The following is a 23,175-nucleotide window of genomic DNA, read 5'->3' as shown; positions in this document are numbered from 1 at the left end:
AACCTGTAGTATTTTCAGGATGACAGGAGAAATATGGGTTGGGTGGAGGAGAGGGTGGTGCTGACAAGCACAAAGGCCCTTATTTGCCAAGCTAAGGAATTTGGACCTTTTTATTCTCCAAAACTCTAATCACCTGGGCCTCCTGAGGGTCTGAATTGCTGATCACATCTCTTTGCTCTCTGTATCAGTCTGCAGTATGCTCTAAGCAACAGAAATGGATAACTGGCTGATTTTAGCTGAGAAGGAAATTCCTGGAAGACTGTTGGGATCTCACAGATTTACTGGTAAGACCACCAAACAAGGCTCTGGACAAGGTCAGGGGCAAGGATAACAGGTCACAGCTGAAATGCTGCCACAGAACCCATCCAGTGAGGACCCATCTGCTGCTGTGTCTACCCCTGCTGCCGTGTCTACCCCTGCTGCCTATGCAGGAGGAGTGGGTAGGACCCGAGGCATTGTCTAGTTGTTGCCCCTTCCCTGGTGTGCAGCAATCCCTCTTCTTTAAAGGAATGTGGTGGCATGTCTGATTGGCCACATGCCCATGCCTGTCTGCAAGTGAGGCTGAGAACTCAAGCAATTCAACCCTTTGGCCTCTTTAGTAGAATAGGGTTTCTGCCTGCCATTAACTCTCCAAAGGCAGGGAAGACTCCAAACATTGAAACGGTGCTCAAAAACAGGTTAGTCATAAAGAAACAAGGATAAAACTGCCTTATCCAGGGCCTTTGGCACATTCTTGACTTGACACCAAGTCGTGAGCTGCCTCTGAGTCCTTTCTTAAGAGATCTTTGAGAGGGAGACCCTCTACTCATCACCATGAATGATCTCCCCTCCACGACGCAAACATCTCCCACCAGACCCCATCTCCAGCACTGGGGACTACAATTCAACATGAGATATCCAAACTGTATCAGAGACAATGTGACACCAGAAATACATCTGGACCTGCATAGCCAACTGTCCACCATGATGCAGCAATCATCAATCATCTAGCTACTCATCTGTCAGTTATACCAACCTGCTACTCACCAGTCTCCTTCCTCTCAAAGCCCTCTAGGTGCTCTCTGGATCTCCATGAGACTGTAAATGGATCATTCTTCATCCAACATTTCCAGTTCACATGACCATTTACCCCTCTCCATGTCAGAGCCTCACTGCTAGCAGTGTTCAGAAATGAAAGTCAGAAACAGAAGAGAAACCTAAGCAATTCTTCCTGATCCAGGTCCTCTTTCACAAGAACCTACTTCCATCTTTTAGGTTCAGATTACTCCATTTATCTTTGGGGTTCCCAGGGGGTTTTATGACACTGAACAACTAGTGAATGAACCCTGATTCTCTCCAAAGGCAGTGTCCCTCTGAACCCAGACTTCTTGGAGACAGTGGGCAGGAACAGGTTTGAGGATGGAGAAAAGGCAAAATACACACCCATCCTCCAGATTTACTGGGTGTAAAGTTCTGCTATTTAGCAAGGAATGGTATTAGGCCATTTTGGCCAATCTGACTTACATTTTGTTTGTGTGTGATAAAATATGCCAAACATAGTATTTATCATTTTAACCATTTGTAAGTGTACATATGTTTTGGCTCTTTCTTGCTCCTTCTCTGGCCTTGTGATGTGCCTCCTCCCCCTTTGCCTTCTACCATGAGTAAAATCTCCCTGTGGCCTCCCCAGAAACTGAACAGACACTGGCATCATGCTTGCACAGCCTGCTGAAAATGGAAGATATGAAATTAGCCAGGAATGACACATTTGATTGTTCCTGTGCAAAGAATAGGTTCTGGACCTGAAGAGAAAGACAGTGTACCCAATTTAATAATAATTAGGTGGAGATACAAGACTAATGTTGAATACAATAGTGGACAGCAAAGAAAAAGTTTCAGCATGCAGGGATTTTATATTAAGGGGAGAAGAGATATATAAGGAAGTAAACAGAGCAAATTTGGACACAGAGACAGACATGCACAAAGGGAACAGAGTGTGAAGACATGCTGGGAGAAGGTGACCATGTGACTGGAGTGTGCATCTACAAGCCAAGGACTGCCAATCACCAGAAGCTAGAAAAGTCAAGGAAAGATTCTCTTTTAGAGCCTTCAAAGAGAGCATGACCCTGCCAATACCTTGATTTTTGACTTATAGTCTCCAGAGCTGTGAAAGAATAAATTTGTGTTGTTTTAAGCAAACAACAACAACAACAAAACAAAACAAAACAAAAAAACAAGTGTAAGTTTTGGTATGCTGTGTTTTCATTTTCATTCATCTTTAAATATTTTCTAATTTCCCTTGTGATGTTTTTCTTTTACCCACTGGCTGTTTAAGAGTGTGCTGTTTATTTTCACATGTTCATGAATTTTCCAGTTTTTCTTCTGCTATCCATTTCTGACTTCATCTTGTTATGGTTGGAGAAGATACTTTGTATGATACCAATCTTTTAAAATCTGTTGAGACTTGTTTTGTGGCCTAACAGGGTGTATCCTGGAGAAGGTTACTTGTGCCCTTGAGAAGAATGTGCATTGTATTGTTGAATGTAGTTTCTGTACATGTCTGTTGGGTCTAGTTGGCTTATTGTGTCTTTCAAGTCCCCTATTTCCTTACTTATCTTCCGTCTGACTAATCTATCCATTATTGAAAATGTGGTATCGAAGTATCAATTTCCCCCTTCAATTCTATCAGTTTTGGCTTCATATATTTCAAGAGTCCTTTATTAGGTTGATTTCTGTTGCTATAACAAAATACCTGAGACTGGTGATTTATAAACAATAGAAATTAATTCTTTCACAGTTCTGGAGCCTGAGAATCCCAAGATCAAGGTGCCAGCAAGTTTGGTTTTGTGGTGAGGGCTGCTGTCTGCTTCCAAGATGGCACCTTGTTGCTGTATCCTCCTGAGGGGCGAAATGCTGTGTGCTCACATGGCAGATGGTGGAAGGGCAAGAAAGTGGTACACTGCATGAAGAGAACATTTTTTTATGGACTTTAATCACATTTGCAAGTGGAGGAGCTCTTATGACCTAATCACATTCCCCATTAATTTCAACACCTGAATTTTGGAGGGGATACATTCAAACCATAGCAGTCTGTAAATCTTTATAATGGTTATATCTTCTTTCTATGTTGAGTCTTTTATTAATATATAATATTCTTTTCTGTCTCTTGTGACCTTTTAGGGTTAAAGTCTATATTTTTCTAATATTAGTATAGCCACATCACCTCTCTTTTTGGTTACTATTTACATGGAATAATTTTTTCTGTCCTTTCACTTTCAACCTACTTGTATCTTTGAATCTAAAGTGAGTCTCATAGTTGGATCATGGTAGGTTTTTTAAAAATCCATTTTTCTCTCTTTTGATTGGAGGATTTAATTCATTTATATTTAAAGTAATTACTGATAAGAAGGGACTTACTTCTGCCATTTTGCTATTTGTTTTCCATATGCCCTCTAGTTTTACATTCCTCATTTCCTCCATTACTGCCTTCTTTGTGTTTAGTTGATTTTTTTTTTTTTGTAGTGAAACTTTTTGATTCCTGTGATGATTAGTTTTGAATGTCGACTTGACTGAATTAAGTAATATCTAGAGAACTAGTAAAGTATACTTTTTGGTGTGTCTATAAAGCCATTTCCAGAGGATATTTGTGTGCAAGTTGGTGGAATGAGTGAAAAAGATCCTCTCCAATGTGGGCAGGCACCATTCAAATGGCTTGGGGCCCAGATGAAACAAAAAGGCAGAAGAAGGGAGCATTCTAGCTCTCTGTCTTCTGGGCTATAATGCTCCTCTTTTCCTGCCTCTGGACATCAGAACTCTAGGCTTTCTGGCCTTAGGACCCCAGGACTTACACCAGCAGCCCTTTGAGTTCTCAGGGCTTTGCCCTAAGACCAAGAGTTACATCATCAGCTCTCCTGGTTCTGAAGCTTTCAGACTTTGACTGGGCCACTCTCTGGAATATCAAGGGAGCATATGGGACTTCCTAAGCCTCCATAATTGTATGAGCCAATTCCCCTAATAAATCTCCTCTCTTGTATATCTCCTGTTGGTTATGCCTCTCTGGAGAAATGTGATGAATGTGATTCCCTTGTCATTTTCTTTGGAAGGGACACATTCAAACCATAGCAGTCTGTAAATCTTTATAATTGTTATGTCTTCTTGCTGTATTGAACCTCTTATTAATATATAATGCTCTCTGCCTCTTATAACCTTTTTGGGTTTAAAGTCTATTTTTACTTTAAAATACGTATTCTTTTTAATGAATTCAATCATTATTTTCTATTGTGTGAATTCAATAGATATTTTCTTTGTTCTCACTTCAGTGATTACATTGAATACACTAAAGTTGTAAAGTCTAATTTGAATTTATACCAACTTAAGTTCAGTAACATATAAAAACTTTGCTTTTATAGTGCCCAGTCTTCTCTTTCTGTTACTAATGTCACAGATTAAGTCTTTATAAATTGTGTGCCCAATAATGTAGATTAATAATTCATTTTTATGCATTTGTCTTTCAATCACAGAGAAAATTAAAAATGTAGTTATGGTCCAAAATTACAGTAATACTAACTTTTATAATAGCCCCTGTATTTACCTTTACTGGAGATCCTGATGTCTTCATGTGGCTTCTAGTTACTGTCTAATTTTCTTTCATTTCTCCCTGAAGTTACTCACTTAAGGATTTCTTGCAGGGAAGGTCTAGTGGTAACAAACTCATCTTTTGTTTATCTGAGAATATTGTAATTTCACACTTATTTTTAAGAGCAGTTTTGCTGAATATTGAATTCTCAGTTGATAGTTTTTTTTTTCTTTAAGCACTTTGAATATATCAACTCACTGACTTCTGGCCTTCTAGACTGATGATGAGAAATCAGCTGAAAACTTTTTTTTAGAGATGGGTTTTGTTATGTTGCCTAGGCTGTACTTGAACTCCTGGGCTCAAGTCATTTTCCTGCTTCAGCCTCTTGAATAGCTGGGACTACAGGTGCACACCACCATGCCTGGCTTGCTGAAATCTCATTGAGAGCCCTTCTATGTAATTAGTCACTTCTCTCTTGCTGCTTTTAAGATTCTCTCTTTGTCTCTTGATTATTATGTGCATCACTGTGCATCTCTTTGAGTCTACCCTACTTCTTTGTTTATCAAGCTTCTTGGATTTGTAAATTGATGTCTTTCATCAAATTTGGAGCATTATCAGGCATTAATTCTTCAAATATTATTTCTGCCCTTTCCTCTCTTTTCTCCTTCTGAGATTACCACAATATGTAAGTTGTTCTGTTTGATGATGCCTCACAGATCCCTTAGGCTCTGTTCACTTTTCCTTATTTTTTTTCTTTCTGTTCCTCACTCAGTAATCTCAATGGTTGTATCTTCAAGTTTGCTGGTTCTTTCTTCAGCTTGATCAAATCTGCTTTTGAACCCCTCTAATGTATTTTTTTTTCATTTCAGTGATTATATTTTTCAGCTCCAGAATTTCTTTTTGGTCCTCTTTTATACTGTCTACCTCTTCATTGATATTCTCATTTTATCTATGCATTGTTTTCCTGTCTTTGTTCATGTCTTCCTTCAGTTTTTTGAGCATCTTTAAGAGAGTCATTTTAAAGTCTTTATCTAGTAAGTCCAATATTCGGGCTCCTTCAAGTATGTTTTCCATTTATTTATTTTGCTCCTTTGAATGAGTCATACTTTCTATGTCTCGTGATTTTGTTGTTGTTGAGAGATGGACATTTGAATCTTGTAACATGGTAACTCCAGAAATTGGGTTTTCTCCCTTCCTCAAAGTTTGTGTTGCTTTTGTTTTTTTGCATTTTGGTGGGATGTTTCTGTCTTGAGAATCAGTTTAAATAAAAACGTAAGGTCTTTTAGGTTTTTTCTGAGTCTATCTGTTTCCCTGGGAATGCACAATGGCTTTATAAATTTCTTCACATGCATGTTTTTGGTGTCCAAAACAACAGGTACTGCTTTTTTAAGTATCCTGGAATCTGTTCAATTTTTGGTGTCCAAAACAACAGGCACTTCTCTTTTAAGTCTCCTGGAAGCTGTTCAGTTGATGGAGTTTAAAACAATGACAAACAGCCCCCATGCCTGCCCCATCAGTGATCAGAAACAGCAATCCATAGTCAGAACACAGAACCCTAATATTTGGAGGACAAGGTCCTTATTGCCCACTCTAGCTCCAGTGAGCCATACAAGAAACATTGGTTGCTGTCCCTACAGCTGCCTGCTGCCAGCTGGGGATTTGAGATGGGTAGTCATAACTGTGCTGATGGCTGAAATAAATAAAAAATAGCTAAAATTTGCCAGCCAAACTGTTGCCTGGAAGATGCAAACATTAAAATAAACTCCAGAGTTCCAAAATAGTCACTTCATACTGTTTCTAACAGTATAATTGTTGTCTAGGTGGAGAGACAGATTCTTGCTGCTTCTTACTCCACCATTTTCCCTGTCATCACTCCTGACATATATTAAAAGGATCCCTCTGGCTGCTATATTGGATATGGACTGTATAGTAGCAAGGACAGAAGTATGCATACCAATTAGAAAGTTACTGAATTAATCCAGGTGGGAGATCATAGTTACTTGTACCAGAGTGGTATCAGGGAGTTGGTGAGAAATTTCAAATTGTGAATATATTTGGAAGGTAAAGCCAATAGATTTCCTAACACATTGAATGTTGGAAAAGAGAGTGAGAGAGATAAAGGAGATCAAGGTTGACATCAAAGTTTCTGACTAAAACAACTGGAGGGATGAAATTCCCATTAACTAAGATGGAAGAAAAATCAGGAGTTTTGTTTTGGGATATAGTTTGAAATGCCTATGCAACATATATGTAAAAATTGAAATCTGAAATTCAAGAGAGAAATTTAATCCAGAAGTAGAAATTTGAAAATCATGGAATTTAAAACCATGAGACTAGATAACATCACCAAGAAAGTATGTATGAATGGAAAAGATGACAAAGGCTAGAACCCTGTGGCACTGCAACATTAAGAGGTAAGTAAAAGAGAAGGGATGAGCAGAATGAACCAAGAGTGACCAGTAAGATAGGAAGACTATCAAGAAACTGTTATGTCTTTTTTTTTTTTTTTTTTTTGAGACAGAGTTTCGCTCTTGTTGCCCAGGCTGCAGTGCAATGGCACGATCTTGGCTCACTGCAACCTCCACCTCTGGGGTTCAAGTGATTCTCCTGACTCGGCCTCCTGAGTAGCTGGGATTACAGGCATGCACCACCACTCCTGGCTGATTTTGTATTTTTAGTAGAGATGGGGTTTCTCTATGTCGGTCAGGCTGGTCTCGAACACCCAACCTCAGGTGATCTGCCAGCCTCAGCCTCCCAAAGTGCTGGCATTACAGGCGTGAGCCATCGTGCCCAGCCAAGAAACTGTTAGGTCTTAAAGGAAATGTAGAGATTATTTCATGGAGGAGAGAGTGAGCAACCCTAAGAAATGCTTCTGACAAGTAAAGTGAAAACTTGACTTTGACCATAGGATGTCACCATGCAGAGTTCATTGGTCATATTAACATGAGTAGTTTGGTTGAGTGATGGAAATGAAAACTCCACTGGAGTTGACCTAAAAGAGCATAGGAGGAGAGAAATTGAAGACAGTGGGTATAGACAATTCTTTTGAGAAAGTTTACTTGAATAGAGAGCAAGAAATTAGGTAGTAAGTTGTAGGAAATTGTGTCAAGAGTAGGAGTTTTAGAATGTGAGAAATAGTATGTATGTTCAGCAGTTGGAAATACTTCAGTAGGGACTGTAGAATCAATATTGTAGTGGAGATTGAAGGAAAAATTGCTGCTGAGAAAATGCCCATGAATAGGTGAGAGGGGATGGAATTAGTGCACAGGTTGAAGTACTGGCTCCTGATAGGAACTTAGAAAGTTCATCCGCATCAAAGAGAGGCAGGCAGAAGCCTTAGTGCAGATACTGGTGATGGTGGAGGTACAGAGAATTTTCTTTCTGGTTGTTTGGATTTCCTCAGTGAAAGTGAGATGAGAGCAAAGACAAGATTAAAGAGAAGACAGGTATGAAAGATTTATTTGAGAGAGTGAGTTGAATAAAGACTATTGTACTATTGCCAGACAGGATTAAGGTTTATTTGCAGTTCACGTCACAAAATTAAAGTAAGACCATCAACATGGCCACGTCGTTTTCTCCAGTTACACTCAGCTGCACTGAGAGTTGGATCTAACCAGGGTTGTGGGTTTTGTCAAATGAGGACAATGAAGCAAAAAAGGGATAAGGGAGTTAAGGATGTGTGCAAGGGGGTGAGTAACCATAAATTTAAGCTGGTTAAGTAGGGAAGAGAGGACATGAAGTAGATGATGGGCAGTGGCAGAGTAGCAGAATAATAGATAAGAGGTCCTAGAGTCAAAAGATTGTTGGAGTTAGTGCTAAAGAAATGAGCTGGAAAGATAGGAGGCATGACCAGAAAGAGGAACGAATAAACAATTAGGAAGGAGTTACAGCTACTAAAAATGACAAGATAGGGCACAACCCCGCGAGTACATGACTAAGGGAGGGTGAATTGCAAGCTCATTGGAAAGGGCAAGGTTCTGTTTTCTTTTCTTACTAGCACAGAGCTTGGAACATAGTAGGCACTCATTAAACATCCATTGAATGAATGAATAAGGAATAACTATCACCTCCCCAACAGCTCTAATTGAATTCCTGGGTTCTCTATTCCATCCATTTGCTCTCAATCCAGGATTGGAGAGGCAAAATGGTTTCAGGTCAATGCAAATTAGCACAGGTGATCCTTGGTACAACTGTGAAACCTGTAAAGTTTTTATTAGTGTCTCTTGCTTTTCTTTCCATGCATTTATATCACTCTCCTGTGCAGAGCTTCTAGGGCCTAGGTGCTCCCACTCTCTTCTGTGCCCCCATTTCCTCCAATCCCCCAAACCTGCTCTGGAAAAGAATAATATTGCTCATTTACACTTCAGTGTATGTCTCTGTTTCCTCTCCTAGAGGGGATGTATGTTTACATCTCATTTCTAATTGAGGGAATATAAGATTTGTTCCCCTGTGAAAACATTGCAGGTGTCAAGAAGGCAGGGCATGCTGTCTGGGGTCAGGAGAATTTGTGTTCCTGAAATCAGACCAGGAAATCTGCTGCTTTCCCAGGCTCTGCCCTTTATGGTCCCTGAATTGGGAGTGCTGAGTCAGTGGAAGAGTCTCATAAGAGACCAGTTTGCTTCTCTTTTCTTTCCTCTGTTCTCACAGTGGAGTTTGCTGTCCGGATTCTGCAATCCCAGTGTTCCCAGAACCAAGCCGGGTCTGGCTACATTTTCTCAAAGCCCAATAATGAGAAGCAGACAAACTGGGAAAGAAGGGAATTTATTGCTGTAACCGGGTTCAGGGAGAAGGCCGGAGATAATTCCACCAGACCAACCCAAAGTGTTACCATTTTCTTAGTGCTCATATAGTTGGGGTTATGTGCCTACATGCAGTATAGCATTCACTTAAGTCTATTGGTAACTAATTTTGTTTCAGCTATAAGGTCAGAGGCAAAAAATGCTTGCTAAGTCCAACGAAAAGGGCCCCAGTACCTTCAAGGCCTGTCTACTGTGGTACCAGAGTGATTATTTCTATGTTATCTCCTTTACAGCTTGGTCCAGAGAGCTGCCTTAGGCTCTCCAGTGAATCTATTCAAACAGCTGCCTCTGTTACCTTGACTCATCTAAAATTTTGTCTACTTGAGACGAAGTGCTGGCACTGGGAATGTAAGACTGTCTCTATTATTTTGTTTGCTCTAGGTTAGGGAGAAGCCCATGCAAGGCTCCTACTGACCATATTTCATTTCTAGCTTTGATGTCTGGGCACTGTTTCCCTACGCTTAACTATTTGCTCAATGTTAAGGCAGCTCTGTGGAAATTTGTCTGTGTAACTGGGTTGCTATGCAGGCCTGTCTGTGTGACTGTCATGCCTGCCTGTCTGTGTGGTTGTCAGGGAGAATTGACCTGCCACACTAGCATGTGTAAGGATCCTCATCAGGCAAGAAAGGTGTGGGTGGCCAGTCCACACCTGTCATTGGGAGGCTGGCACTGTCACCCTCTCATTCCAATGGCTCTCAAAAGACAAACCTCTGTGAGTTGGGCCAAGGTTCAACAACAATAATTCTTTTTTGTCCTTTAACTTCTGTTTTAATTAACTTTATTGAGGCATGATTTACATGCCATAAAATGCACATACTTCAAGTGTAAAGTTTAGTGACTTTTGTAACTAACACCCCAAACAAGATACAGAACACTTTCATCTCCTTAGAAGTTTCCTTTGTGCTCAACTGTGGTAGAGTCCCCCTTACTCCCATCCCAGGACCCAATGGCTCTGTTTGCTGACCCTTTGAATGAGTTTTGCTTGTTCTAGAAGCCTGTATAAATGGGATCATATCATATGTCCTGTCTGAAGTCCAACTTCTTTTGCTCAGCATAATGGGTTCTGAGATTCATTCATGTGGCATATTTCATTTTACTGCAGACCAGTATTCCATTGCATAGATAGGACACAATTCATTCGCCTGTTCACGGTCATTTGTGTTGTTAATTTTCTCTAAGTTTTAAATGATCAAAACTTCTTGAGCTTCATTAACTATCAGGAACTTAGGTAAGCCTGGGCGCTCACAACTGGCAGGAAAAATGAAGTCAATAGATAGAACTTTTAAATGTTTCTCTCTTATACATTCCCTTCAGTCCGGGCTCTCCATCCCTTCTGCTGGTGGGCATAGGCAGATAACTGAGCAGATGTGTGGAAGGGACTCCAGAGTTGTCTCCAAGGCTCGGTTCACCTGTCTGCTGTGGATTGGTTGGTTGGTTGGTTTTGGACCCATGGGTTTGTGCCGGTAATTTTTATATCATGCGTTAACTTGGTTGCCCCAGTTTTAAGCTGGAATTGGGTTGCTCAAGGGTTCTTCTTGATGATCTGCCAGGCAGCCCACTGACTGAACTAATTTGGAACCCACCAGCTGATAGGAAATCAGGCTCCATGGAGACCATCAAGAGTGGCCACACTTGCCTGGGACTCCAGCCCCACCACTCCTGTGTGATAAAGCACTGGGAGCCACTTGACCATCACTTCAGAGAATATCAGAACTTGATGTAACTACATTGGGCATTGAGCCCTCTCCAAATGCACATTTAAATACTCCAATCCAATTATATGCATGCTGCTAGACAAATAAAGCCAGACCCTGCATTTCTTGGACAACTTGGTCTCCAAATGCCACTTCACCGGGGAAGAAACTGCTGGATCTGTGTTCCTGGAGATAAAAGTGTCTGAGTAAGACTTCAGAAGAGACTGTACCATATTTCCTAAATTGTGTGTTTTGTATTTATAGAAGATTTAAAGGATTTTTAAGGGATTCATTGACAATGCAGGAGTTTCGTATGACACGCTCTTTTGATATAAAATGCTATTCTGCATATAGAACTTTTGTTTACAAATGTACTTACTCATTTATTATTTTATTTGATCCACACATCCACTCTATGGGCAAACAGGGCAACTCTGGGTATCCCATTTTGTAATGGGGATGCTGAAACACAGAGCTAATGAGAGGGCCAGGACTAGGGTAAGCAAATGAGGAGAGTCATTGTACATGCAAAGTAGGATTCTGTCTTCCTTTAAAATGTTGATATTTTATTCATCACGGAATTTTTGCATTAACTTTGATTTTTTAAATATATTGCACTAAAATATTATTTATCTTGATTATGAATCTTTTGTACTTAAGGCTAGTGAATTATTTGCTTCATCCTAATCCCTGAGTCTCAGGCCCTGCAAGGTGAATGGATTAGCTTGAATCATATAAAGTATCCATTTATTGCATACAAAAAATAGATGAATATCTGTCATTCCATATGATTCAACCTAATGGATCCTCCTAGAATGGAGTCAGGAGGCCACACTGCACATGAGTGCCTCAATTATACCACTCAGTGGTCCTAAGCCTGGTGCACATTAGAGCTCCTTCTGAAATTTTTATTAAAACCAGAGCCTCAGGTTTGGGATGGGAAACTGGCATTCCTCTGCTGCAAACCTCTGGATTGGAACCCCTGGATTAAACCAGAATTAAATCAGTCTATAGATTGAGGCAGAGAGTTTGGATTCAAATTCTGGTGTAGCTCTTTATAACCACACAATTTGAGGCAAGTTGCAAGTTACGAGTGTTGAGCAATGTATGCAAATGTTTAGCACAGTGTCTAGCATAACAGTAAATCCTGGATAAGAATTAATGCTTGCACAAGCCATTACTTTGTGTGGAAGTTCAGAGAAGTAAGTCAACCAAGGTCACACAGCAAGTAAATGAAAGAGTTGAATTTGGGACCCAAGTCTCTCTGGTCTCTAGCCAGAGGTGAAGTGACTACACTTGACATCCACTAAGTGCTTCCTCTAAGAACAGGGATCCTCAATAATTAGCCCATGACATTTTCTAATAAGTCCCCTCCCCACACCCATGAGAATCAAAGATGAGCTGACCAGGCAGATGCAGAGGGAGAGCAGGGAGCTCTGCCAGGCTAAGTGAACAGGTTCCTTTGCCTAGGGGATTGCCCTCCAGTGGGCAAATCCCCTGTGTCCTCAACTATCTGGTCCTATCTACCCCCCGCCCCACCCCCGCCAGACTCTAGCTGGAGCCATCATTTCCTCATTTCCAATTCTCCTCTTTAAATTTTTCTGTCCTGGCTTCTGCTGCTTGTCCTCTGGCGGAACCAGTGACTTCCTGAATGTTGAAATTGTGGGCGCCACGGGGGACCTCTGCTTTTCAGGGCACTGCTAGGAACTCACTTTCCTGAGTTTCATCCCCTTTCACTTTCTGACATACCACGGGCCAAAGAAAGTGACTTTGCCTGGCACAGCTTCACTTCCTGCCACCTGTCTTCCTCACCTCTTACATTTCAAATAGGCCAAAAGTCTAGAGCTCCCCTGTTCCAGGCTGTCCCACCTCTGAGAGGCTGCGCCTGCCCTCCTTCCTCCTTGGAGGGCCTTTGCCTCATCTTGATCTGGATCAATCCCCCATTATCCCTTTAAGTCCGGCTCTGGTATCTGGTATCTCTTAATTCAGATGATAAAGCTATTTGTCATATTTCTGCCCTGTCTGCCCTGCCTCCAGGCACTTCTGTCTTCTCAGGGACATCAACCTTTGCCCCACTTCACAGCAGTTTTCTGGAATCTAGTTGTAGCCGCAACCATCTTGCATGCTAGACTGTGAATATCTTTCACGAAAAAAAAGGCCATTTCTTCATCTCCTTGGCACCCAGCAGGCTCACAATGTCTCTAGTGATAATAACAACATGACCATAGTGTTTATTACCTAATACTTCAATCCTAGCCACCTTATATGATTTAATTCATTTAAGGCTCACAAAATTCATATCTTCCTTATTTATACAAACAGAATAGTGAGATGCTCAAAGCTCAAGTGACTTGCCTACTGCCAGACAGCCCCTATGTGGAAGAGGTGGAATTTGAAGCCAGGCATTCTAGCTCTTAGTGTCTGTGTCTTAACCACCATGCTATACAGCATCCCTGGTAGAGATGCCTGACAGGAGGGAGAGAGGGAAGAAGCTACTTTCCTTAAGGAGCTCAGATCTCACTGGGGCCTGGACAAGGACACCTGTAACACATGTACACATGTGCACACACACAGAGAGAGAACATGGGAAAACTACGAGAAGAAATACTAAGTGCTAAAATGTGTGGTTCAGAGCAGTGCTTCTCAAACTGTAATGTGTATATAAATCACCTGGGGATCTAGTTAAACTGTAGATTTGGATTTGATCTGATGGGGTGGGACCAGAGACTCACTGTCAGAACAAGTGAACTTGCGTTTCTGACAAGTTCTCAGGTGATACTGATACTGCTGGTCCATGGACCACACTTTGAGCAGCAAGGATGAACTCTAAAGGTTGAGGCAGGTCAGAGAAGGGAGATTTCACTGTGGGCTGGAGAGGTCCTGGGACAGTGAGCTGAGTCTGGGCCCACGGCAGGGCTTGGTTGGCCCTCTCTGGAGCTATCCAGCTTTTGGGTCTCAGGGACCTGGGAGTGAGGGGTGCTTTCAGAGCACCCCTCTGTGACTTGTGCCCCAAAGCCTCATCGATCCCCCTTAACAAGCAGCAGCACTGTGTAGGAGATCCACATGTGAATAGCCCGTGTTTGAGAAATGTCCAATCCTGATCATGTCAGGAAACATCCTGCAAATTCTGAAATCAGAGCCAAAGGGAAGTGCTGCAAGGTTTACAACCAGCTGTAGTGGTTCGATGGGAAGGATCTTTCTCCAAGTGGTTCCTCTTGAGGGGAGCATTTCTGCTGGCTCCAGGACTTTGGCCATCTATAAAGCTTGGCAATGAGAAATAAGAAAATTCTCAAGGAGGACGAGCTCTTGAGTGAGACCCAACAAACAGCTTTTCACCAAATTGCAATGGAGCCTTTTGAAATCAATGGTAAAGTACGATTCCCCAATAATGGAATTGACCAGAAATGTAGTCTTTCTGCTAGCGAGATACGAAAATAGACAAGTCAATAGAAAGTCTAGGTTTGGCTTATTGCTGCATTTTGCACGTAACCATCACTAATACCTGTCTGGAGTGCTTCAATTTGGAATTTCTGGAATGCTAATAATAGATGCCGTATTTATAGCATATAGTCAGGTTTTTCTTAGCTTCACTATTTTTTAATCATATTTAAATATTTTCCCTTGAAAAAATGCTAATGTTTATTAAATGTACCCTTTTTTTAATGAGTGTCTTATTCTGACACACAGGTTGGGTGATACAATGAAAACGCAAAACAAGGGCATTGAAAGGGGACCACAAAACTGAAGCCAAGCATGACAGTTTTCAAAACACAGCTTCTTTAAAATTCTTTAAGGGGATTTCTGTTATAACTGATGTGCTGGTCAGGAAACATATTCTGTATTTCATGTTGACTGAAATATGTTCATAGCTTCATAATTAGTTTGTCTTAGGTTAAACTCAGGTCTGTAATATTCAGTCAACTCTGTTGTCTTTATTTTCTCACTCAGCGTTCAACAGGTGATGCATTTTTAAAATATTCTAGAATTTGTAGCATTTGAAGTCATGGGTGGGCTTGCATTCCACAAATGATCTCTGATTTCCTAGTCTAGAACATTCTCTTGGGATCATCTTCCAAGTTGATCAGTCATTTCCACTCCCAGGCTTTGCTGGAAGTCGTCTATGCAGGAAAATTGGTGGCTGTATCTCCTGGACAGAGTGTCCTTCTCATCCCACACCTGTCCATCCAGGTCCCTGCCTGAAACTTTTAGGCGTACAAAGATGAAGCGTCTGAATATTTCTTGTGAATACAAGCCTAGAGGCTCTGCCTCTAGGAATTTACAGTGTAATAACAGGGAAAGGCGTGAGTGCTAATGACTATAATAATCATTGGCTATTTAGAACTTCTCAGAATGCAACATTCTGGATACATGACTGTTTAAGAGACTGAAGATGTTCAAGCAAAGTCAGCTAATCAAGCATACTCAGCACCTATTTCCAGCACGGCACTGCACTCAGCACTGAGGAAACAGGCTTGAATAAACATAGCCTCTGGCCTCTGGCTTCTGGCAGGAGGGGACAGGGGACAGGGTGAGCTGCCCATGAACTGACAATTTCCATGTTGTGACTGAGACTTCCACAGGACATGATGGACAGATCTAACCAGGTGTAGAGCCCTGGAGGGCAGAGCTGACACCTCTTCCAAAGTTTAAAGGATAAAGGGGATCCGTTAGAGAAAGAAGTTAGTGCCTGAGGCAGGGGTGGGCGCCATATGTTTGTATTGTATTCACAAGAAATATTCGGAGAAATATAAATAACGCCATATTGTTTGGCCAAAATTGGGAGGGAAAGACCAGTGGGAACTGAGGCTGGAACCAAAAAATTTGACTTCATCCTGAGGTCAGTGGGGAAGCAGGAAGGGGCCGATGTGGGGCTGAAAGGCACTAATGTTCATGTGAGGTTGCTCTTTGTCCTACACAGGGGTGGCTGGAGAGAGAAGCTGAGGACAGAGAGGAACTTGGCAGCAAGAGGTGATGAGGGGCAGTGGATGAAAGGCAGGAAAATAAAGGAATGCTCTGGAGAAACACTGGAAATCAGATCAATTGGACTACAATGGCAGGACAGGGCTGGGGAGGAAGACGCAGGAGTTAATAGTGAACCCTAGATTTCTGACCTGGGTTGTGTGTGTCACCAATTAAAAATGTAACCAAGCTAGTGCAGGAGGATTCCTTGAGCCCAGGAATTTGAGACCAGCCTGGGCAACATAGTGAGACCCTATCTCCACCAATAAAAAAATAAATAAAAATTTTAAAGTATCTTACCAAAAAACCAAAACTACTCCAATTTGGATGAAAGAAACATTTTCTTAAATGCATTCACAACATCCTGCATTCTAATACAAAGATTGTGGAACATATAAAACTTTCTAGAAGAGTGCCATTATGCAGATAATAACTGTGAGGCTCTGTTAACACAGTGACCCCTCAGGGCCGGCTCTGCACCTTACTTATTTTTTGTCTGCTGAAGATTTATTTATTTAGGCCATATATAGTTTTATTTTCTTTTGAAAATACATTATCTTAAACTTCCCACATATGGTTCATGAAAAACAGCACTGAAAAACATTTCTAATGTCATTTTCCTCATTTATTTTTCTCTATTGTTAGTATTGAAATATAAAATGCTGTTTTTCCCTGATTATAAAGTATTAAACTAGTTTTTTTTTAATTACCCAAGGATACCGGACTAGGAAAGTTTTCACCACATGCTGAAGAAAATTTTAGAAGTGAGTTTGGGAAACTTTTGGAATATAACCTTCATTTTTTCTAAAAGTAATCTAAAAAAAATGATGAGGAGTGTAAATTTCACAGTATACCCTCTAGAAACACAGTGCACCTTCATCCCTCTTTCCTGCCATCACCTCCAGCCTCCCTCATTAGAACAAGCCTCCTTCGTTCCATTATCTGCACTAGAATTAAGGTACTCTTTCTTTTCTTTATTTTTTATTCTAGCTTTTTAGAAGTGTGATTAACGATACAAACTGTATATATTTATGATGTACACATGATAATTTGATATATGTATCCATGGACGAATGACCGCCACAAAGACTGCGTTAGTTTCCTGAGGGGACTTGACGTAGGGTTGGCTTCTGTGGCCCTCAGGGTCTCACAGAATCCCAGGTCTCTCCTCAGAGCCGTAGAAACTGCTCTTTTGCCCCATCATCCACCTCAACAATGGAACATTGAGGCTTGAACCAGAGGATTTACCTGTTGACAATATCTTTCTGGAATGTGTCTGTTTCTACCTTTTTGAAAATTAGCAATCTGTGCCTGGCTTTAGGCTTCCTGTCACACTCCTGGCCGTCTGGTTTCTCAAGGAAGACTACGGTTACCACAGCCTAACAAGACAAGCACTTGCTAGGCTGTGCAATGTGATCTGTCGGAACCTCTTTTCTATTTTTTATTTTTTTTCTTTTTTGAGATGGAGTCTCACTCTGTCACCCAGGCTGGAGTGCAGTGGAGGGATCTCGGCTCACTACAACCCCCATCTCCCGGGTTCAAGTGATTCTCCTGCCTCAGTCTCCCTAGTAGCTGGGATTACAGGTGCCCGCCACCACACCCGACTAACTTTTATATTTTTAGTAGAGACGGGGTTTCACCATGTTGGCCAAGCTGGTGTCCAACTCCTGACCTCAAGTGATCTGGCCCCCTCGGCCTCCCAAAGTGCTGGAATTACAGGCATGAGCCACCCACCTGGCCCTGTTGGGACGTCTTACTCCAACCTCTCAACTACTTCAGGCTTCCCACCAACTTCAGTCTGAAGAACATTGTTCTTTAGAGAGAAGATTGAAACAAAATACAAGTGGAAAAGTTAAGGCTTTTATTGTTGTTTGTTTTAATTAACACTAACTATTGTCTCTCAGTAGTGAGCCTAACCATCCTTTCTTCCCACCCTTAACATACTCTAGAGCGACCTTCAACAAACCCAAACCCTCAAGTCTGTTCAGGCTCAGTCTTGCAACACGACTGCTATTATTTCATGTCGTTGTTCTGACTTTGCTCTTCATCATGCCAATATTTCTCAACATCTTTTAAACATCTGGCTTTGTTGTAGAGTTTTGTCTTAACTTTTTATGGTGAAATAGTTATACAGTCAGAGAAAGTTGCAAAAAATGTACAGAGAAGCTTTTCTGACTCTTGACTCATTCTACCCCAGTGGTAACATCTTACACTGCATTAATACAAAATTACAACCAGGAAACTGGTATTGGTGCAATCCATAGAGCTTATTCATTAGTTTTACATGCACTCATCTCTGTGTATGTATATAGTTGTACCAATTCTATGCTTAAATAACCCCACATACCCCTCACTCCCCCACCAGCAATCATCAACCCCTGGCAACCACTAATCAGCTTCCCATCTCTATAATTTTGCCATTTTGGGAATGTTACATAAAGAAATTACACAGTATGTGACTTCTTTAAGACTGATTTTTTTTTCACATAGTGTAATTCCTTTGAAACCCATCCAAGTTGTATCCATCCATAGTTGGCTCTTCTTATTGAGTAGCATTCCATGATATAAATGTATCAAAGATTGTTTAACATTCACCCACTGAAAGACATTTGAGTTGTTTTCAGTTTGGGGGCTATTACAAATAAAGTTGCCATGACCATTTCTGTAAATGCTTTTGTGTGACTTTAAGTTCTCATTTCTCCAAGGTAAATGTCCAAAAGTGTAATTGCTGAATTCTAAGTGTATGTTTGGTTTTACAAGAAGCAGACGATATATTTTCCAATGTGACTATACCATTTTACATTCCCAGCAGCAATGTACAACTGCTCCAGTTTTCTGCAACCTTGCCAACATTTGACATTATCACTATTTTTAAATGTAGCCATTTTCATAGGTGTATAGTGATATTTCATTGTAGATTTAATTTACATTTTCCTAATGGCTAGTAATGTTGACTATCTTCTCATGTGCTTAAATACCATATGTATAGCCTCTTCAGTGAAATGTCTCTTTGTGTCTTTTGCCCATGTTTTAATTGGATCTTTTATTTTTTACTCTTTGGTTTTAAGAGTTCTTTATATATTCTATATATAAGTCCTTTGCTAGATATGCAGTTTGCAAATATTTTCTCCCAATCTGCAACTTGCATTGTTATGTTCATATCAGCATCTTTTACAGTGCAAAAGTTTTTAATTCTGATAAGGTCCAACCTAACAATTTTTCCATCTATGTATTATGCTTTCGGTGTCAAGTCTAAGAGCTCTTTAGCCCTTGGTGCTGAAGATTTTCTTCTCTCTTATTCTAAAATTTTTGTAGTTTTACATTTTACAGTTAAGTACATTCTCTATTTTATTTTTATTTTTATATGTTAGAGACAAGCTCTCACTATGTTGCCCAAGTTGAAGTGTGCAGTGGCTATTCACAGGTGTGATCATAGTGCATTGCAGCCTCAAACTCATGGGCTTATGTGATCTTCCCACTTCAGCCTCCCAAGTAGCTGGGACTACAGGCTTATACCACCACACCCAGCCTGTGATCCATTTTGAATTGACTTTCATATAAGGTATAATGTTTAGGCCAAGGTTTTCATGTTTCATTTTGTTGACCATGGATATATAGTCATTCCAGCACCATTTGTTGAAAGGCTATCATTTCCCTGTTGAATTGCTTTTACACCTTTGTCAAAAACAACTTGGGTAAATTTGCATGCATCTCATTCTGCATTCTTTATTCTATTCCAGTGATCTATGTGACTATCCCTGTACCAATACCACAGTACTTTGATTACTATAGTTATATTGTAAGCATTATTATCAGATAGAGTTATTCCTCAAATTTTAGTCTTCTTTTCAAAACTGCTTTAGCTATTCTAGGGTTTTTGCCTTTCCATATAAATTTAAGTGTCAGCTTGTCTATGGTTACAAAAAGATCTTGTTGAAATTTTGATAGGCATTGTGTTACACCTATAGATAAATGTAGAGAGAATTGATATCTTTATTATATGCAGACTTACAATCCATGCACATCTCTCCATTTACTTAGGTCTTTGGTTCTTTTAACTAAATTTTTAAAAAAATTTCAGCATACAGATCCTGTACATGTTTTGTTAGATTTATATCTAAGTATTTCACTTTCTTTGGTGTTAGAAATACCAAAATTGTTAGAAATAGATAATTGGTGCCAGGAAGAAAAGTCAGCACAGAGACAAAAGATCTCTCAGCAAGGCCATCTTTACTTTCTGCAGAAAGGGTGCTCAATCACAGATGGAACAATGACGAGAGCACACTTGAACAAAAGAAAAGCAGACATATTTATCCCTTACACATTTAGGTCATCCTTACTGCTGTGTCCTGCATCTATTGGCTGGAGCAGGACCTCACAATCTTAAACTGATACCCGATTTGCTAATAGCCTACAACTTTCCTAATAGTTAAGTACAGGGAAGAACAAAGAAGTTGCTTACAAAAGGTTTAAGGAAGCATTAACATTTCCAAATAAGGAAGGGGCACAGGGTGTGAGCTGAAATGTGCCTGTGAGCATGTTCAACAGTTACATAGGATAGGGCTTAACAAAGAGTTATTAACACAAAGCAAGAGGCTTGAAGAAAGTTAGTCCTCAAAAGAAACCATCATTTCCAATACTCACAATTTATTCTTCAACAAGAAGGAAAACTTTGAAGAGGAAATTTTTACTTTCTACAATCCCTCCTCTTTTACTTTTTAGTTTTCCTCTTCAAACTTGCTTAACACATCTTGGCTTAGTTGTTTTGATTAACTCCTGGATGTATAGTACAACATAATACCTAAGAAGAAGGAGTATACTTATTACAGTTATTAAAGAGGTAAGAATTAAAGCTATGTTTTTTGTTTGTTTGTTTGTTTGTTTTCTGGTTGACGAAATACCAGAGTAAAAGGGATAGGCAATTGAACTAGAGCAAAAGTATTGCTCCAATTATTTGGCAGAGTGTCCAGTAATGGCCCTCCCATTGTACCACCATACATCCGCTCAGGGTGGATGTATGAATAAGGGCAGACAGATGGGTCAGCTCTTGGAAGTGCCTGACTTCACTGCATCCTGTTAAGTCTCCAAAGAATGCCAGATTTTTCCCCTTGTCATTGGAGATACGAGGTAAAATTAGTTTTGGAAGAGGGAGGCTGGATGGCCCTCGGGGGCTGACCCACAGGGTGTTGAACTTCAGGAAATAGCAGAAAAAGAGCTTGGCACAATTCTTTATTCCAGGGGGTGGAATCTTGAAAAAGAGCTACCATGCACTCCATGTCCCCTTGATTTGAGGACCATGCTAGTGGAAAGGCAACAACGTGGGCCTCTGGCCTACCATGCACACAAGAGTAAGTCACTTTTGTTTAAAGTGCAAACAGAACATTTAATCCATTTTAACCAGGCATTTACATCTTTATACCCCGTTTCAATGGCTATGGTTTGCCGTAGGTCTCCTATTTCTACTACTGAGACCTTGCTTTAGTCATTTGGCATGAGGCAAGTCATAGTTTGATTTTGTAGATTTGGGAAAGGGGCAGCTGTAGGAGGTGGAGGAGGGAGAAAAAAGTGCACCTTAAAGAAGTCTATAGGATCCTTTCCAGTGACCTCTGCTCCTAAACCACAGAAGTGCCCTACAGTGGGGTTAGAGTTGCTGGTGGTAGGAATAGTAATGGATTTAAGCACTGGGTAAGGAAAGGAAAGGAAAAGATAGATAGACTAAGCTTTCCTTAGCTTTAATTTGGTAGAGCTTGATACAGGAACAATGGCCCATGATTCTAAGGATAACGGCACTTGCTTGACTCGGGTGTGATGTGTCCATCCCTTTCCGCTGCATGAACAGCAGTCTCGATGGTTAGCAGCACAAGATACGGTCCTTCCAAGGCTGGCCTGAGTTTCCCTTCTTTCCATCCTTTGATGAGAATGTGATCCCCAGGCTGATGCTGATGTACTGGAAACTCCAAGGGCGGCACCTGTGCTAAAAGACCTTTTGTTTTAAGGGAAGAGAAGGTGGAGGATAAACCAAGTATATAATTTCTAAGAAATTGATCTTTTGTTTTAAATGTGGGGACATCAACAGTGGACTTTATAGTCCTTGGTGCCTTCTTGCTGATAAATTTTCTTTAGCACCTATTTTTATTAGTTTTTAGACCGAAGAAAGCCAAACACCATTTTATATTTGGCAATGCTTCCTGTATGATTTTATACTAGAAAAGCTAAATTTTACCTTTATATTAGTGTGTCATTGTTAAACTTAATTTTAATAAAACCTTGTTGACATACGTATCCAACTTTAATGTCTGACCATAAGGTAAGATTTTTATAGACTGTTTTTAACCTTTTATAATTTTTCATTAAAGAGCAGGTTAGTGCTTTAAGAAAAACCTCTTGTGCTTTTATTTTAATATCCGGTTCACAGAAAAACTGGATGAAACCCCTTTAACTTTAGCCAATATGTTTACACACAGAATTTCCTTTACAATTAAAGTTTCAAAACTTGCTTAAACCTTCAAAAAGAAAATTTTTTTAACCTTTTAATGTAGGTAGAAATCCACATTCTTATGCCTCCTTATAATCCTTTTACCAAAAGTTTATTTTACTTTCCTTACATACCTTGCATATAAACTGTTTCTTCAATAGTTTTACATTCAGGAGGCCTAATTACTTTTAAATTATACAATATTTCTTGCATAAATTCCCTTTTATAATTTTGTTTTTCACAACTTTCACAGACAATCCTTCGACATGCCTCAACTTTCTGAGTTGTTGCTAACATCGCTTTCTTTAAACAACCAGTTAATTTATTTTAGGACAAGAATTTACCATATAACATTCCTTTTTACATAAACTCCCCCCCCCCTTTTTTTTTTCTCAAAGATGATAGACATTCTTTTCCAAAGTGAGCTTCCTTCATGTCTGTGGACTAGACTGTTTAAGGCCACAAGATTAGAAGTCAGGATAATACATATGACACTGTTAACATTTAGCAAACTTTACTTTTGTTGAAAACCTTGTAAGTTTGGGATTTCAATTATCCTTTGCTATTAATAAGACCTCGTTTAGTCCAGATTTAACTTAGAATTGCTATAGATGACTCCTTCCTGAATCTGTAAGTATTTTAAGGCTTGGCTGAGTGCAAACAGCTCCCACTTTTGAGCAGACCAATTATTAG

At 40.2% G+C, this 23,175-nt stretch overlaps 1 protein-coding gene across 1 annotated transcript in view; it reads left to right on the top strand.

Moving 5' to 3' along the window:
• The first annotated feature begins 14,211 nt into the window (after nt 1-14,211).
• The window catches only part of MARCO (macrophage receptor with collagenous structure), a 53,947-nt gene continuing 44,983 nt past the window's right edge, over nt 14,212-23,175 (top strand). The window contains exon 1 of the mRNA XM_054478784.1: nt 14,212-14,415. Coding sequence (XP_054334759.1) covers nt 14,319-14,415 — 97 coding nt within the window. The 5' untranslated portion in view covers nt 14,212-14,318. The remainder of the gene's footprint in view (nt 14,416-23,175) is intronic.

The sequence above is a fragment of the Pongo pygmaeus genome, chromosome 11, assembly GCF_028885625.2.
Source record: "Pongo pygmaeus isolate AG05252 chromosome 11, NHGRI_mPonPyg2-v2.0_pri, whole genome shotgun sequence".
In the NCBI taxonomy this organism is placed as follows: Eukaryota; Metazoa; Chordata; class Mammalia; order Primates; family Hominidae; genus Pongo; species Pongo pygmaeus.
Note: the sequence above shows the minus strand (reverse complement) of the source record. Positions and strands in the feature narration are given on the sequence as shown.